This window comes from Sciurus vulgaris (genome assembly GCF_902686455.1).
Source record: "Sciurus vulgaris genome assembly, chromosome: 18".
In the NCBI taxonomy this organism is placed as follows: Eukaryota; Metazoa; Chordata; class Mammalia; order Rodentia; family Sciuridae; genus Sciurus; species Sciurus vulgaris.
In genome coordinates, this window is record NC_136479.1 from 1,312,833 (window position 1) to 1,331,251 (window position 18,419).

Here is an 18,419-nt window from a genome sequence, read left to right on the forward strand (position 1 = left end):
CCAGGCGGATGTCAGCACCCCAGCTTCTCTCCAGTTCCACAATTGCCCCATTGACCCCTCAGAGGCCCTTCTCTAGTGTCTGAACTCTGCCCAGTCCTTTGTCATCTTTTCTGGGTGAAGGACTCCAGATCTACTCATCCCCCCCAGTCCACAGTTTGGTTGTAAATCTCCCCACTTGGATACCACTACTTCCTTGCCATTTTTTTTTTTTTTAATTTAATTTATTTTTATTGTAAACAAATGGGGTACATGTTGTTTCTGTTTGTACGTGGAGTAACAGCATACCATTTGTGTAATCATACGTTTACATAGCGTGATGATGTTTGATTCATTCTGTTATCTTTTCCTTCCCCCCACCCCTCCCACTCCTCGTTTCCCTCTATACAGTCCCTCCTTCCTCCATTCTTGCCCCCCTCCCACCCCCCATTATGTGTCGTCAACCGCTTATCAGCGAGATCATTCGTCTTTCAGTTTTTTGAGATTGGCTTACCTCACTTAGCATGATATTCTCCAATTTCATTCATTTGCCTGCAAATGCCATAATTTTATTATTTTTTATAGCTGAGTAATATCCCATTGTATATATATACCACAATTTCTTTATCCATTCATCAATTGAAGGACATCTAGGTTGGTTCCACAATCTGGCAATTGTGAATTGAGCCACTATGAACATTGATGTGGCTATATCTCTGTAGTACGCTGATTTTAAGTCCTTTGGGTATAGGCCAAGGAGTGGGATAGCTGGGTCAAATGGTGGGTCCATTCCAAGTTTTCTAAGGAATCTCTACACTGCTTTCCAGAGTGGCTGCACTAATTTGCAGTCCCACCAGCAATGTATGAGTGTACCTTTTTCCCCACATCCTCTCCAACACCTATTGTTGCTTGTATTCTTGATAATCGCCATTCTAATTGGGGTGAGATGGAATCTTAGTGTAGTTTTGATTTGCATTTCTCTTATTACTAAAGATGGTGTACATTTTTTCATATGTTTGTTGATTGCTTGTAGATCTTCTTCTGTGAAGCGTCTGTTCATATCCTTAGCCCATTTGTTGACTGGGTTATTTGTATTCTTGGTGTAGTTTTTTGAGTTCTTTATAGATTCTGAAAATTAGTGCTCTATATTCTCCCACTCTGTAGGCTCTCTCTTCGCATTGCTGATAGTTTCCTTTGCTTTGAGAGAAAGCTATTTAGTTTGAATCTATCCCAGTTATTGATTCTTGCTTTTATTTCTTGTGCTATGGGAGTCCCGTTAAGGAAGTCTGATCCTAAGCCAACAAGTTGAAGATTTGGACCTACTTTTTCTTCTATAAGATGCAGGGTCTCTGGTCTGATTCCAAGGTCCTTGATCCATTGTGAGTTGATTTTTGTGCAGAGCGAGAGATAGGGATTTAGTTTCATTCTGTTGCATATGGATTTCCAGTTTCCCCAGCACCATTTGTTGAAGAGGCTATCTTTTCTCCATTGCATATTTTTGGGACCTTTGTCTAGTATGAGAAAATTGTATTTATTTGGGTTTGTTCCATGTCCTCTATTCTGTACCATTGATCTACCTGCCTATTTTGGTGCCAATACCATGCCATTTTTGTTACTATTGCTTTGTAGTATAGTTGAAGTTCTGGTATTGCGATATCCCCTGTTTCATTCTTCCTGCTAAGGATTGCTTTAGCTATTCTGGGTTTCTTATTCTTCCAGATGAATTTCATGATTGCTTGCTCTATTTCTGTAACATACGTCATTAGGATTTTAATTGGAATTGTATTGAATCTGTATAGCACTTTTGGTAGTATGGCCATTTTGACAATATTAATTCTGCCTATCCAAGAACATGGGAGATCTTTCCATCTTCTAAGGTCTTCCTCAATTTCTTTCTTCAATGTTTTGTACTTTTCATTGTAGAGATCTTTTACCTCTTTGGTTAGATTGATTCCCAAGTATTTTATTTTTTTTGAGGCTATTGAAAATGGAGTTGTTTTCCTCATTTCCCTTTCAGCTGTTTTATTGCTTGCGTATAAAAATGGTTTAGATTTATGCGTGTTGATTTTATAGCCTGCTATTTTGCTGAATTCACTGATGAGGTCTAGATGTTTTCTGGAGGAGGTTTTTGGATCCTCTAAATATAGAATCATGTCATCAGCAAATAGTGACAGCTTAAGTTCCTCTTTTCCTATTCGTATCCCTTTAATTTCTTTAGTCTGCCTAATTGCTCTGGCTAGAGTTTCGAGGACAATGTTGAATAGAAGTGGTGAAAGAGGACATCCCTGTCTTGTTCCTGTTTTTAAAGGGAATGGTTTCAGTTTTTCTCCATTTGGAATGATGTTGGCCATGGGCTTAGCATAAATAGCCTTTACAATGTTCAGGTATGTTCCTACTATCCCTATTTTTTCTAGTGTTTTGAGCATGAAGGGGTGTTGTATTTTGTCAAATGCTTTTTCTGCATAAATTGATATAACCATATGATTCTTATCCTTAAGTCTTTTGACATGATGGATTACATTTATTGATTTACAAATGTTAAATCATCCTTGCATTCCAGGGATGAACCCCACTTGAACATGATGCACAATTTTCTTAATATATTTTTGGATACCATTTGCCAATATTTTGTTAAGGATCTGCATCTATATTCATCAAGGATATTGGTCTAAAATTTTCTTTCCTTGATGTGTCTTTTCCTGGTTTGGGTATGAGGGTGATATTAGCTTCATAGAATGAGTTTGGGAGGGTACCCTCCTTTTCTATTTCCTGGAATACTTTGAGAAGGATTGGAATGAGTTCTTCTTTGAAGGTCTTGTAGAACTTGGCTGAGAATCCGTCTGGTCCTGGGCTTTTCTTGGATGGTAGATTTTTAATGGCTTCTTCTATTTCATTGCTTGATATTGATCTGTTTAAATTGTGTATGTCTTCCTGGTTCAGTTTGGGAGGAGCATATGTCTCTAGAAATTTGTCAATGTCTTCAGTAGTTTCTATTTTGTTGGAATACAGATTTTCAAAGTAGCTTCTCATTATGTTATGTATCTCAGTAGTGTCTGTCGTGATATTTCCTTTTTCATCACGAATTTTATTAATTTGAGTTTTCTCTCTCCTTCTCTTTGTTAGTGTGGCTAAGAGTTTGTCTATTTTGTTTACTCTTTCAAAGAACCAACTTTTTGTTTTGTCAATTTTTTGAATTGTTTCTTGTGTTTCTATTTCATTGATTTCAGCTCTGATTTTAATTATTTCCTATCGTCTGCTTTTGCTGTTATTCTGTTCCTCTCTTTCTAGGGCTTTGAGCTGTAATGTTAGGTCATTTAGTTGTTGACTTTTCATTCTTTTCTGGAATGGGCTCCATGCAATGAATTTTCTTCTTAGTACCGCTTTCATAGTGTCCCAGAGATTTTGATACATTGTATCGTCGTTCTCATCAACTTCTAAGAATTTATCTCCTCCCTGATGTTTTCTGTTATCCATGTTTCACTCAATAGCATATTATTTAGTCTCCAGGTGTTGGAGTGATTTCTGTTCTTTATTTTGTCATTGATTTCTACTCTCAGTCCATTATGATCTGATAGAACACAAGGCAGTATCTCTATTTTTTTGCATTTCCTAAGGGCTGCTTTGTGGCATAACATGGTCTATTTTCGAGAAGGTTCCATGTGCTGCTTTGAAGAAAGTGAATCTGCTCTTTGATGGATGGAATATTCTGTATATGTCTATTAAGTCTAGTTTATTGATTGTGTTATTGAGTTCTATGATTTCTTTGTTTGGTTTTTGTTTGGAAGATCTATCTAGTGGTGACAGCGGTGCATTAAAGTCACCCAGAATTATTGTGTTGTGGTCTTTGTGATTCCTGAAATTGAGAAAGATTTGTTTGATGTACAGGGATGCACCATTGTTTGGGGCATAAATATTTACTATCGTTATGTCTTCCTGATTTATGGTTACCTTGAGCAGTATGAAATGTCCTTCTTTATCCCTTCTGACTAACTTCGGCTTGAAGTCCACTTTATCTGATATAAGGATGGAAACCCCCACTTTTTTACTCAGTCCATGTGCGTGGTAGGTTTTTTCCCATCCTTTCACCTTTAGTCTGTGGATGTCTTTTTCTATGAGATGAGTCTCTTGCAGGCAGCACATTGTTGGGTCTTTCTTTTTAATCCATTCTGCCAATCTATGTCTTTTGATTGATGAGTTTAGGCCATTAACGTTCAGGGTTATTATTGAGATATGATTTGTATTCCCAGTCATTTGGGCTTATTTTTGGTTTTTAATTTGTCTTGGTTTCTCCTTTGAGTGGTTTTTCTCTAAGGTAGTTCCTTCCTTTGCTGACCTACATTGTTGTTTTTCATTTGCTCCTAATGGAATATTTTGTTGAGAACATTCTGTAGCGCAGGCTTTCTATTTGTAAATTCTTTTAACTTTTGTTTATCATGGAAGGATTTTATTTCCTCTTCAAATCTGAAGGTTAGTTTTGCTGGGTATAGGATTCTTGGTTGGCAACCATGTTCTTTCAGAGCTTGAAATATGTTGGTCCAGGCCCTTCTAGCTTTTAGAGTCTGAGTTGAAAAGTCGGCTGCTATCCATATTGGTCTCCCCCTATATGTAATCTGATGCTTTTCTCTCGCGGCCTTCAAAATCCTGTCTTTATTTTGAACGTTAGGCATTTTTATTATATTGTGCCTTGATGTGGATCTGTTGTGATTTTGTGCATTTGGTGTTCTGTAAGCCTCTTGTATTTGATTTTCCTTTTCATTCTTCAGGTTTGGGAAATTTTCTGATATTATTTCATTGAATAGGTTGTTCATTCCTTTGGTTTGTATCTCTGTGCCTTCCTCAATCCCAATAATTCTTAAATTTGGTCTTTTCATGATGTCCCATAGTTCTTAGAGATTTCGTTCATGATTTCTTACCATCTTCTCTCTTTGGGCGACTTTATTTTCAAGATTAAATATTTTGTCTTCATTGTCTGAGGTTCTGTCTTCCAAGTGGTCTAGTCTGTTGGTGATGCTTTCCATTGAGTTTTTTATTTGGTTTATTGTTTCCTTCATTTCAAGGATTTCCGTTTGGTTTTTTTTTTTGAGAATCTCTACCTCTTTGTTGAAATGATCTTTTGCTTCCTGCAGTTGCTCTTTCAACTGCTTATTGGTATTATCATTCATTGCCTGCATTTGCTCTCTTATCTCATCCTTTGCTTCGCGAATCATCTTAATCATGCATAATCTGAAGTCCTTTTCTGACATTTCTTCTAACATTCTGTCATTGGATTCTATTAATATAGAATCTAGATTTGTTTGGATCATTTTCTTCCCTTGTTTTTTCATGTTGCTCATGTATCTTCCCCTCTAGCAGTGCAGACCTGGGGTATTGCAGATTTCCCCCTATGGCCTTATAATGACCCTATAGGTTTCCAAAACCTTTTCTTTAAGGGGAGATCAGTATTAGCAGTGCCCAATTCAGGCACTGTGCAATCCTAGACCAAATAGCCCCTATGAGGAAAATAACAAAATTGTCATAATAAACAGAATGAGTTCAAATATTATCTTCAGTAAAACAAACACATTTGCAATAAGGTCTGCAGTTTCTAATGGAGGACAAAGAGGATGCAGAGGGATGTAGAATGTGGCTGTTAATTGGATAAGAAAAGAATATACAGAAGATCTAGATTAAAGAAAGAGTGAGCGTATAATCAAAAGAAATTGGATGTTAGCATCCAAAAAAGGGAGAAAGAGACTCTGAGGGAACAGATAAACAAAAGGAAAAGAGAGGAAGATAAGTAAAGAAATAAAAACTTAAAATTTTTCAATAAGGAGAAAAAAGAAAATCTACAGTACAATAGTCATATAGTAATAAAACCTCTCAGTCTTTAGTAGCCTGATGCAGGAGAGGTACCTGACATTGAGCTTCTAGTCTCCAGCAGGTGTCTCAGGATGGGATTTGCCCCACCTAAAGATCGGAGCTATGACTTCCAGGGTTATCCAAGATGGCCACTCTGGCTTCCAAATGTGTTGGCAAATGGGGAGCTGCAGCTCGATGTGTGGATGTGGTCAGCTGGAGGTCCTGGAGGGGTGCGGTTGGTCTGGCAGGGGTCCTGGAGTTTGGATGTGTTTGGTGTGGTTGGGGGATCCTGGAGGCTGGGTGCAGTAGGTCTGGGGTCCCGGTGATAGGGTGCAGTCAGTTGGTCTGGGGGTCCTGACGGCAGGGAGCAGTCAGTCGATGTGAGGGTCCCAGAGGCAGGGAGTGATCGGTCGGGCTGAGGGATCCTGGAGACGGGGCTCAGTCAGTTTGGCCAGGGGTCCTATAGGGCCTGGGTGTTGTCTCAAAATGGCGGCAGCCATGTGTAATCAAACCTGCAGGTACTGTCATAGTGAACTTCCAGGCAACAGCAGGCAGCTGGTGCTCCACTGTTGGTCGGCGATCAGTTTGCTGACTGTTGTTGGAGGATTGGGAGGTGAACCTAGGTGGTCACAGTAGACAAATGGGGTAAATAGCAGGGGATTGATAAGCAGCAAACTGCCTCACCAAGAAACAGATATACTCTGCTTGGAACGGGAGTTATGGAGCAACATGGGAAGCAGCCTCCCTCCAGTCGGCCATCTTGGATCTGATCTGCTTCCTTGCTTTGAGGCTGTTTCCATCTCTGGCCCAACTCTTGCTGTACCTCCCACCTTGTGGTCCTCATGGCCACCCTAGTTCAGCCCTGGAGGTCTAGCTGCTGTGCCTGCTGCTGGGCTACACTGTAGGGCCCAGCTTGGCCACTGAATGCTGCAGTCTGGGAGGGTTCCTCATCTGGTGTGGGGTCCTCCTTGGTGGCTGCCATGTCCCTAGCCCCTACCCCACCAGTTAGCTTCCTGTTCTCTGGATGCTTGATCTGTGTTCCCAATGAGTCCTCTGAGCTGCCGTGAACTTACCAATCTCTGTGGAACATGGCCTTCTGAATCTGTGGACCCTTTTCTGCACCCTCTCTCCGTAGGCCTGGAGCTGTCCTTTTCCCACATGGCAGGAACTAGTTGTATTATTGTCAAAGGAAAGAGCCATGACTGGCCAGGCTTCCAGAGAGACTTAAGAATGATGGAACTTTTGGAGTAGAGATGGTCCCAGAGGCCCCCAGGAAGGGGAGGGCTTCAGCTGTGGTTGTGGGGGGATGAGGAAGTAGGATCACCCTACCCCGCATCTCTGTCTTGACCTCAGAGTCCCACCTTCCTTTCCCCTTAATGCCTGCTCCTTCTGTCAGGCTGAGCGTTGTTGCACACAGGCTGAGTTGAATTCCCTGAATGAAGCAAATTTTCTAGACCTTTGATTCCTCTCCAGGATAAGACAGACCCAGTGCTAGGGATGTGGCAGTGGGGGCATTGCCCGGAGAGTGGACTCCTGCTGCTGAGTGTGTATACTAAGCAGTCCAGGAGAGCTTCCCTCAGCAACCAGTTCCTTCTATCACAAAGAATCATGTCCGTAATGGAGCAGCTAGCTCTCTGGATCAGAGATGGGAGGATACCTGATGACCAAGTATAGGGAGTGATGTTTGGACCCTGGATTTTTAATAAAAGGAAAAACAAAGGGAAGAACAGTTGCCAAGGGATCACAGGGACTAGTGGGCAGGTGGTGGTTGGGCTTTGTGGTAGGAGATGGTGTTGTCTCAGCATTTCCTTGCCTGACTAACCACAGGCTCTGGTTCTAGAGAGCCTGAGACCCTGCTGGAGCACGTAGGACAAGCTGTCTTCCAGCCCATCAGTGACTTGCAGGGGGTTTGGCTCAGGGAGGGGCAGGGAACAGCCTGGGGCCTCAGCTGTGTTCTCACTGGCCTTGATAGCTCTTGGCACAAGGGATGGCCTTGAGCTTGGGTGTAGCCAACATCAGATAGCAGACAGGACATCAGCCTTAAAGTGTGCTGTGGGTCAGGCACCAACTTTGGTGCTGCTTACAGAAGTGCAGCCCTGGTTCCATGTGAGTCAGTAGGAAGTAGCAATGGCAGCACAGCCTTCCACTTCCCCTGGACCCTTCCAGCCTCCTGTTCCTAAATTGACGGGCTGGTAATGGCCCGAGCTGGATTTTGGTTGCTGAGGTTGACTGCGCTCCACATGGTGCAGTGACTTTAAGGCAGCCCTGGAAGGTGGCACATTAGCAAGTTGCAGATCAATTTCCCCTTTTCTTTCTTTTCTTGGTACTGTGGATTGAACCCAGGGGCGCTTAACCACTGAGCAACATCTCCAACACTTTTTAATTTTGAGACAGGGAGTTGCTAAGTTGCTGAGAGTGACTTTGAACTTGTAATCCTCCTGCCTCAGCCTCCTGATTCACTGGGATTATAGGTGTTTACCACCATGTCTGCCACCCCTTTTCTTAATAAGGCCAGTATCTGTAAGGCTCACCTGGCCTTGTGGTATCACCTGTCTGAAGCCTAAGAGTTGACTGAGGACTGTGGGTGCTGACAGGGAGCTTGCTAGTGTCAGCAAGAATTGCAGCAAGTGACTATGTTGAGTACTCATTGAGGCCCAGGAAAGCATGTGAGCTGGAAGTGAAGAATCCATGAGATGCCTCCTGCTCTTCCTCTGGGGGCTCACCTGGTGTGTTTTGTCTCAGAGGCGCCAACAGTATTATGCAGAAGGTGCTGCAACAGCTGGTTGAGAGACTTACGTCTGCAGTGGTCGAGGCTGAGGCAGGGAGACCGCGCAGGATATTTGCCCGTCTGTGGGTTTCTGAGTGTAGTCTGTGCAAGGTGCAAGTTAGACGCTGGGTATGCAGTGGGGTCAGGTCTGTAGGTGGGTGTGCTCTCTTGAATGCCTGCTGCAGCCTGGGCTGAATCTTACAGTGGAATGCATGGAGTGGTTAACTGAGGTAACAGGAAGGGACTCTGCTTGGATCTGCTTGGGACGGCTTTCTCAGGCATGGCACTTAGTCTGGGGGAACAGAGGTACAAAGGGGTGCAGTGGCTAGAGGAGAGGGCAGGTGCACAGTAGGCCAGAGGGTTCGCTGTGCCCTGTTCCCAGCATGCAGGGCGTTGGTGGTCTCCAAGTGTCTCAGGATGCCCTTGAGGTGGTGAAGCAGGAGAGCTCCTCACTATGGACAAAACCGTTCCGCTTTCCCTGTGGAAGATAGTTTTGGGGTGTGCCTTGGTGGGGTACTATATAGACACATGTTTTTTTTTGTTTGAATATTTAAATTTATATATTTTCCACTTGATGGTGTACAGTTCTAAGAGTTTGGTATTTTTAAAAGGTAGGTTTTATTTTTTTAGAGTGGTTTTAGGTATAGCAAAAAGTTGTGTCTACTGTGGATTTTCCATACCCTCCCTTCACCTCCACTGTTACTATCCTCTTGCATTTTGGCAGTGCATTCATTGTTGAGTCTCCACTGACATTGTTATCACCCAGAGTCCATAGTTCACCCTAGGGCTCCCTCTTGTTGTCTTGTCAGTTTGAACACATGTAATGGCCTGTGTCTATTGTTAGTCTCTTCTAGAGTACTTACCCTACCGTGAAAATCCCTCCCTGCCTAGTCCCTGGCAATCCCTGATCTTTTGCCATCTCCACATTCTGCTTTCCCCTGGGTGGTACTTGGTTCAGATTCGCGGTTTCCACTCCTCACTCTGAGTTTAATAGGTACACGGAGTTGTAGAACCCCCAGCAGGCAAGACCCAGCCACTGACGCCACTCTCCGTACCCTGTATTTTGTCTTTTCCAGACCTCATTGAATGAAGCCATCACGTAGCCTCTGAGGTTGCCCTCCCCCGCAGCAGTGTGCCTGTCTGCTGGCCTATTGCCACCAGATTGTTGTGTGAGCAAGGGTTTTCATTTCACTGATGACCCCCCAGGAAGAAGGGATGGCCAGCCAGTGTCAGACTTCACAAGACACTGCCAAACCACCTCCAGCTGCTCCCACACTCCCAGCACTGTGTGTTCAAAGCCATCCTCTTTGTGGTTTCGATTTGCGTCTCCCTGATGATCCATGAGATTGATACCTTTTGTATGCAAATTTGCCCTCTGTGTGTCTTCGTTGGTGAAGTGTCTCTTCAAATCTTGTGCCCGTTTTCTTTTTATTGAGCTTAGTGTGTTCTCTGTATATTCAGATATGCCTCCTCCAGGTGCCCTCTGTGTTCTGTTTTTTTTTCCCCCCACTCAGTGGCACTCAACCACTGAGCCACATCCCCAGCCCTATTTTGTATTTTTTTTAGAGACAGCCTCACTTTTGCTGAGGCTGAGTCCTCTTGCCTCAGCCTCCCAAGCTGCTGGGATTACAGATGTGCACCATCATGCCCAGCTGATATTCTGTTTTTGATTGCCAGTGCTTAGGGTCCTTCACACAGCAGTAGTCTTCGGTTCAGTAAAGTCTTGTCTGTCATTGTCTTCTTTGGTCTGCTCTCTGTGTCATGTCTAAGATCTCTGTCCAGCCATGGTCAAGATGGTTCCCCTGTGGTTTCTTTTAGAATTTTTATGGCTTTGCCCTTGGATTAAGTTTTGTGTGTGATGTGAAGTGTAGGTGGAGTTTCGTTTTTTTGCCTATGGGTATTGCTTTACTCCAGTGCCAACTCCAGTTAGTGCTTGCGCCCTGCCGGAGACCAGTGCACTGTCCTGCTCAGCTCTGTTTCTGATCCTTCTGTACTTTCTCATTTGTGTCCATTCTTCTCCCCAAAGACCTTTTAGTTTCTTTCTTTTCTGTGTGTGTGTGTGTGTGTGTGTGTGCGTGTGTACACATATGTGTGTACACGGGAGAGGGAGGGGGGATAGAGAGAAAAACACCAGAAATTGTGCCCAGGAGCACTTAACCACAGAGCCACATGTTCAGCCCTTTTTATGTTTTATCTCGAGGGACTCATTAAGTTGCTTAGGGCTTTGTTAGGTTGCCCACACTGGCCTTGAACTTGTAACCCTCTTTTGTCAGCCACTGGGATTACAACTGTAGTTGATTACACTGTATCTGACTCAGACTTTCTAGTTTTTAAGGAAAAGCATAATACCTATAAAGTCAGAAGAGAAGTAGAGACAAATTGGTAAGGTGCATGTGGAAAAATGCCTCCTAATTCAAGCCCAAAAGCAACCAAGTGCTTAACCCGCCCATTCTTTCACACAGGCCTTTCTAGTTAACTGTGAATCTCCTTTCAGTTACAGAATTGTAAAATAAATTAAGGAATAAATGAATTGAGAAAAGTTCTAAATTGAAATGAAATTCTATTACATTGTTTACAGTGGCATAGAACGTAGCACTTGCTGATTAGATTTATCCAGTTTCTTTGCAAGAAAGAAAATAAATCTCATGTCAGAAGGAAATCCAGGCTGCCTCATGCAGAGGAATCACCCTGTTGTCCATTGTTAGTGATCCCATGGTGGTGCTTACCGAGGCCCTGTGCGTTATTGTTCCAGGAGAGCTCAGGCTTTGATTCCTCCCCAGTCTCTTTAACTCCTTTGCCCTGGTGCGGGGCACACTGGTTTGCCTTTCAGCTCTTGAGGAGCAGGGGTTGCAAAAACAGCCCTTCTCACTCTGAGCCAGAACATGACCCTTGATCTGGTGCAGTACCCCAGACTTGGACTGATTATGGAATTTGCATTTGAGAAAAAAGGAAAAGGATCCATCATTTCAGAATAGTTCCCTGGTAATAAAAGTGGGTATACTCACTCCATTTCACTGAAGGAAGAAAAAGGAAGTCACAAAGTAGCAGTTTAACGGAAACTAGGATTAGTGTAAACACAGGTGCCGCATGACCCCCCTTGCCTATTGTTTAAAGTCTTGCCTCTGCTGCCTCGTTTTGAGGCCTATGGAACAAGCCCGTGATGAACAGAAAAGTCCATTTGCTTCCAGCACTCTCGTTGGAGGAAGTTGTTCAGCTGACTCCATGCTGCATTGCCACTTGTTTTAACTGGTTTCCTCCTGGTTACTAGTCCTGCAACCCTCCCCCAGCATTACTAATACATTGAACCACTGCATTTTATGTCTGTGAGTTCTACCTGGGATAAGGTGGTTCCAGATTTTTTATTTTTTCCCCATTACGAGGGTAGATCCACAGGGGTGCTTTATACTACTGAGCTACATTCCTTTTCTTAGATTTTTAAAATTTTGAAATAGTGTCTCTCTAAGTTACCCAGTCTGGCCTTGAACTTGTGATCCCCCTTCCTCATCCTTGAGTTGCTGGAATTACAGGCATGTGCCACCACGCCTGGCAAGAATATTAACTCAATAGAATATGTTACTTGGAGATTCGATCTCTCTGAATTATCCCTCCAGACCAAAAGTAGGTGGGGAGTGAAAATTTTTCCTGGAGTCGTCTTGTTTCCTCAGACAGGTTTCACAGCTCTGCTTTTTGGTGTCTAGCACAGAGGGAGCTCAGTCAGTACTTGGACAGAGGGTGGATAGGGGGCTGGATAGTTGAGTGGATGGAAGGATGGGTAGATGAACAGGTATAGGGATGGAATGGATGATGAAAGTCAAGTAGACCCATGGATGGACAAATGAAGGGGCATATGAGAGGATGGGTGGATGGATGAGTGGGTGGGTACGGGGATAGATGGATAGATGAGTGAATGGAAGAATGGATAAATGAATATGTATGGATGAATGGAAGCATGGACAGATGAGTCAATGCATGAGTGAGTAGTAGGATGGATGACGGGTGGGTGGATGGTTGGACAGGTGGGAGAAGTGTAGATTGTAGCTGCCCTGGCTTGAGTGGTCATTGAACTTTCCCCTCCCCACCATGCCACCTTGGGACCTCACTGTTTGGCTGGCCTTATAAGCACATTAAAGGTTTTGGAGGCATTGTTGAAATCCACTGTATAGGAACTGAGACTTTCATGTTGCATCAGAGCTGTGTCCCTTTTCAGGAGTGGACCCAGCTTTGTTTCCTGAGAGGTAGAAGTGGTGTGGCCTTTTCTTCCTGTCTGAGGCTGCTGTAACTGGCCGTCTTTACAATTGAACTATTCCTAGGTCAAACCAGAGAACTAGCAGGCCTTCCTGTGCTTATTCTTTTTAAAGCCATAGTTGGTGTTCTGATATCTAATAGTAAGCAGCATTTTCTCACAATAACATTTGTTTTGTTTTGAGGATTGAACTCAGGGGCACTCAACCACTGAACCACATCCCCAGCCCTATTTTGTATTTTATTTAGGGACAGGGTCTCGCTGAGTTGCTTAGCACCTTGCTTTTGCTGAGGTGCAGCAAGGGAGTCAGGAAGAAGGTATGTAGAGGTTATGTAGGGGTGGATTGAGATGTCACCTGGCAGTCATGTGAGGTAGCTCTATAGTTTGTGCTCTGAGACCCCAGGATGAGAAGCACATGAAGATGGGATGGGCGGAGAAAAGGACAGCCATTTGCCCAACTGCAGAATAGTGGGTTTTAATGGGCTGGGACAAGAGCTTGTGCCATGGAACTTGCTGGAGTAGGGAGGAAGTGGCACATTTCCCGTAAATAGCAGACATCTCCTGGTCAGAAAAGTAGCAAATGTCCAGAGCCCTAGCCTTACTTGAGTCCTTGGTGACAGCATGGGAGCCCCTGTTCCTCCACAGTGCCCCTCAGGCATATGGGTTCTTCCTCATGTCTGTTCATCCAGAAGCCTCAGCACTTCTTCCCAACTCTCTTCCCAGAGCCACCACAGTACGTTACAAAGGGAGGAACCTGCGGATCAAAGCACCCATGTGCCGGGCCTTGAAGAAGCTCTGTGATCCTGAAGGTAGGTGACCAGGGGAGGGCCAAGATGCCTCGTAGCTCACTTGGTTTGTCGTTCAGTAACAGCCTGAACTCAGAATGTTTTCTGCCTAGTAGTTCCTGCTGAATCCCAGTACTGCAGATGAATAGTTCTTGTATTTGAAATGCACCAGTTATAGCAGTGCATCCACTCAGTAGGTCAAGTTTAGCTCAGAAGCCATGGCAGCATCATGGCAGAAGGGTCAGAGCCCTTAGGAGTAGGTCTATAGTGGCCTTTGTGAAAGTGAGAGTGATCTTGTTAGTTTTTCCATTCCTGGGCTTCCTCTGCCTTCCTTGCTTCTGGTCCCAAGACAGTCTACCCACAGCACTCTCATCTTGTTGGTTTTCTGGTGAAGAACTTTACTTTCTGCTTTGTGGTTGGTCTGCTCTGGACTTTCATGATCTCTCTGTTTTGTAGGCCTTAGTGATGAAGAAGACCAGAAGCCAGTGCGCCTGCCCCTGAAAGTGCCTGTAGAACTACAGCCACGCAACAACCATGCCTGGGCACGAGTGCAGAGTCTTGCCCAGAACCCACGCCTTAGGTAATGTGGCCTTCAGTCTGAAAAGGGTTCCTGTCATCTGGGCAGGGGTAAGGGATGCTGTTTGTGTTTTCCTCAGGGAGTTGATGCAAGGAGCAGGTTTTGCCCCAATGCTGAGCTATCACTTGAGAACAGGGTGTGGGTGTGATGCTGCCACAGGAATGGTTGGTCTGACTGGGGCCCTGCCTGTGCTGAACTGCTGTCATGCCTGGCTAGGGTTCTTGGGAGTGAGTGTGAATGGTAAAAGGAAGTCTTGGCCAGGAGGCCAAGTGGTTGCAGAACCTTCCTCTCCTCTCTGCCCCATAAAGTCCTACTGCTTCTTCCTTTCTCTGACTTCCTAAAGATTGTTGTCTGCTTTGTACCCAAGGCACTGCTATGGGAATGGACTATTTCAAACATTTTTAAAAATTGAGATTAAAGTCACACAATGTAAAGTAAACCATCAGCCACCTTTGAAATTTACAGTCAAGTGGCATTTGATACATTCTCAGTGTTGTGCAGCACACCCTGTCTGTCCGGAACATCTTCCTCACCCCAGTGCACAGTGCCACTAGCAATCCTCTCCAGTGCTTGTGCTCCTAGCTACTTCTGGTCTGCAGGCGCTGGGCCAGTTGAGTCTGCAGGAGCCAGCTGCTCCCACTGGGTGCACTCTGGCACTGTCAGTGCCTTGTCCTCATCCAAGCGGCGATTATTTTCTTAGGGTTGCCAAGGCCTGGCCATTCCAACCCTTGAGCCTTGAAGGCTCCCACAGTTCCCATGCACTGCGCCCCAGGTGGTAATGGGAGCAGTGTCACACCTGGTCACATCCTGTGTGATCCTTCCTTGGTGCTTTGTGGGAATCCATTGTGGTTCAACTGATGGGGCTGATCTTTAGGAGAAGGAACCGGGGTCCTGTTGGTGCCCTCCCTGACCTGGCACAGACCTGCCCTCTCTGCTGTGTGGCCTCGTATGGCAGCAGTCTCTCTTCTTTGTCCCCTAGGATGATTGTGGAGCTGCATCGGAAGGTGTCCAGCCTCATAGAGTTCTTGAAGCAGAAGTGGGCACTCCAGGAAGTGCGAGTTGTATCTTTTTGCAACCAAACAAACCCTCCAAGCTCTGTGGCTCCTCTCGTTTGGGAATGGGGTCTCACGTCCTTGTTTTTGTTTCTGCTGTGTGACCCTGTAGGAGCCCTTTGCCACTGGGGTTTGGCTCTATAACCCCATTTGTTTACTCCTTGCAGTAGTGGCACTCGGGCACAGTGACTCTCCACACTATGACTGGCCAGCCATCTGCCCATGTGGTGTGGTGTGAGGACCCCTGCTAGCAGGTTAACTGACATTACACAGGTACAGCCCCACCTGTGTTCTTGGCTGGCTGCTGACCCTGCCTATTCCCTATGTACAGTGCACATCAGAGGTGTGAATTTCCCAGAGACACAGGACCCTGGGTTGTCATTTGTCAGTGGCTTGAGGAAAGTACTTAGGTCAGGGATCAGGGCAGATCTGAGCTTCTGTGATGCCAAGGAGCAGGTGTGGCTCCTGGCAAGGGCTCTCACCCTGCACCTGGTGAGCAATATGACCCTGGTGCCACTGGTGGGGTTGCTCCTTGACAGCATGTCCAGCGGAAGACTCTTGAGGAACGGCAGCTCCCAGGCACCAGCACCCTGCAAATGCAGGAGAAGGTGGCACTGCACCTGTTCCCTGGCGAGAACTGCACGCTGACGCCATTGCCCGGCGTGGCCCGTGTGGTGCACTCCAAGGCCTTCTGCACGGTGCACTGGCAGGAGGGTGGCAGGTGCAAGCAGAGCACCAAGGATGCCCATTCGCTGCCCCCAGCCCAGATCCTGGGCATCCAAAGTGGGCAGGGCACAGCCCGGGGCCAGGTGAAGTGCCCAAGGGGTGGCACTGAGGGCAAGGGCGGTGGGCGGCCCCCTCCTACCATCGACGTGTCGCAAAGTTCCGGAGAGAGTTCCCCTGAAAGTACCCCTGGGGAGGGGGCCACCCCAAGTCTGAGCAGCCCGGATGCTCCCGACAGGCCTCCCCTTGGGCACCAGGACTCCGGGCCAAGTCTTGAGAAGACCCCTGCAGCAGCTCCTGCAGAGGGCGGGGATGGCCTCACCAGAGAGCCGGGGGCCCTGCCGTGTGCCTGTGGCCAGCTCCCAGACCTGGAGGATGAGCTGTCTCTCCTTGATCCCTTACCCCGCTACCTGAAGTCCTGTCAGGACCTCATCGTCCCGGAACAGTGCTGCTGCACAGACATGAGGCCTGGGAGAGATCACCCTCTTCCTGGCAGGGCAGCCTCCCCTGAGGCTCCCACACCCAGCAGCAGGGAGGCTCCTGACTTCGCCCCCCCTGGCCCAGACCCTCAGCCTGGCCCAGCCCCTGGGCTCCCCCTGGATGGTTGCACTAAGGACCCAGCAGATGCACCTTCAGAGGAGCCCCAGCAGAAGGGAAGCCCTTCAGAGCTTCCACCGCCTCAGGGACAGCCTGCTTCCAGGCCCCCAAAAGAGGTCCCTGCCAGCCAACTGGCCCAGCAGCTGCGTGAGGAGGGTTGGAACCTGCAGACATCTGAGAGCCTCACGCTGGCTGAAGTCTACCTCATGATGGGCAAGCCAAGCAAGCTGCAGCTGGAGTACGACTGGCTGGCTGTGCTAGGCCCCGAGGGCCGGGCCACCCACCCCTGCCCCCCGGCCCCCCATGAGCAACGCCTCCTGAACTGCCTCCTGAGGCTCATCTCCACGGAGGTCAACCCCAAGCTGGTGAGTGGGTCAGTGTGGCTCTGCAGGTTCTCTGTGGGAAGTGTGGTGCTCAGGCTCTAACCAGGTCTGGTCATGAAGGTGGCTGCAACTTGAGCAGTGAGATGACTCCTGGGCAGGGCCAGGGTCAGGCCTGCAGGGGGTGAGTGAGTTGTGACCAGAGAGATTATGAGTTCATGCAAGTTTGACTTTGCATGGTGAGAAGTGACGTGGCTAAGTGCCCTAGGGGAGGAGGAAGCATGAGGTTTGGAGCATGGTGGGCAGGAAGCTCAGCAGAGGCACTCAGATCAGGTCCTGCCAGCAGCTTCAGCATCACCTGGAACTTTTTAGACATGCAGCTTCCAGACCAGGACCCCCATACTGTAGGGATGACTCCAGGTGACTTGATGCAATACAGGTGTAGAGAAGACTGGCCAGGCCAGTGGCTCACTGAGATTAAAGACCTTGGGTCAGAGATGGGTGCCTGTCCTGTAGCTTTCCGTCTTGCTGCAGTTCCTCCTTCCCTGGCAGAGCTGTGACAAGCGCCCCACAAGGCCTGAGACAACGGGAGATTGGCAGAGATGGGAGAAGTAAGGCAAAGGAGACAGGCACTGGGCCTGGCGGTGCCATGGAAGCTGTGGCTGTGTAATCTTTCCTTCCTGTGACTCAGAAGAGTTCTGTAGACGTCTTAACATTGGTTTTTTACTGTGGGTGTTTTAAAAGCACAGTGTTATCTTCTGCTACCCAGTACCTCCTTCCTGCAGCTGGGCCCTGCTCAGAGTGGGTGAAACCTGTCCCTTGGCTATGGTCCATCCATCCATTCTCACCACTCACACAAGCACTGGAGACATACAGGGGCTCTCCTAAGCATGGGAGCAGTAGCTTTCATTACTTACCTGGCTGGTGATTTGTACTTTTTTTTTCTCTTTTGGTTTCTTTTCTTTTCTTTTCTTTCTTTCTTTTTTTTCTTTTTTCTTTTTTCCTTTTTTTTTTTTTTTTTTTTTTTGACCAGTGATTTTTGAAACTGGCGAGCCGCTGAGTGACTTTGGGGATGCCAAGGTCAGGTGTCTTTGACACCCCGCCCTTCGCCATCATGGAAATCAGGCTCTGATCCCTGCGCCATCTTCCAAATGCTCAAGGGTGTTCTCACACCTCCTTGGGGCACTCACATCAAAGTCATTTTTTTTGTGCTGAGTTTGGACATTTTTGGCCGATTTCTGTCCAGGCTCCAGAAGCAAACGCCACATCCACGGCATCCGTGAGGCCTGCGCAGGAAGAGCAGTCAACAACCCCCCCAGGGAAGGTGATGACCATCAGTTCCCGGAGCCCCCGCTGCCCTCGAAACCAGACTGCCCTCCGCAGCAGCAAGACCTTCCCATCTGGTGTTGCACCTTGCTCCCCAGGTGAGGGTCAGGGTGGCCTGAGAGGGTCAGGGGCTGTGCTGAAGCTGAAGGCTTAGGTATCTGAGGCTGCCCTGCTTTCTGGTCAGCCATGGTTGAATGGATGGTGTGAATGGTGAA

General features: G+C 46.7%; 1 protein-coding gene across 4 annotated transcripts in view; it reads left to right on the top strand.

The window, feature by feature from the left end:
* Positions 1 to 18,419, top strand: part of CRAMP1 (cramped chromatin regulator homolog 1) — a 60,057-nt gene that overhangs the window by 27,380 nt on the left and 14,258 nt on the right. For all 4 annotated transcript variants that reach the window (XM_079121014.1, XM_079121015.1, XM_079121016.1 and 1 more), the window contains 5 exons: positions 13,548 to 13,633; positions 14,066 to 14,189; positions 15,166 to 15,247; positions 15,787 to 16,923; positions 18,125 to 18,302. In XM_079121014.1, the coding sequence (XP_078977140.1) occupies positions 13,548 to 13,633; positions 14,066 to 14,189; positions 15,166 to 15,247; positions 15,787 to 16,923; positions 18,125 to 18,302 (1,607 nt within the window). The remainder of the gene's footprint in view (positions 1 to 13,547; positions 13,634 to 14,065; positions 14,190 to 15,165; positions 15,248 to 15,786; positions 16,924 to 18,124; positions 18,303 to 18,419) is intronic.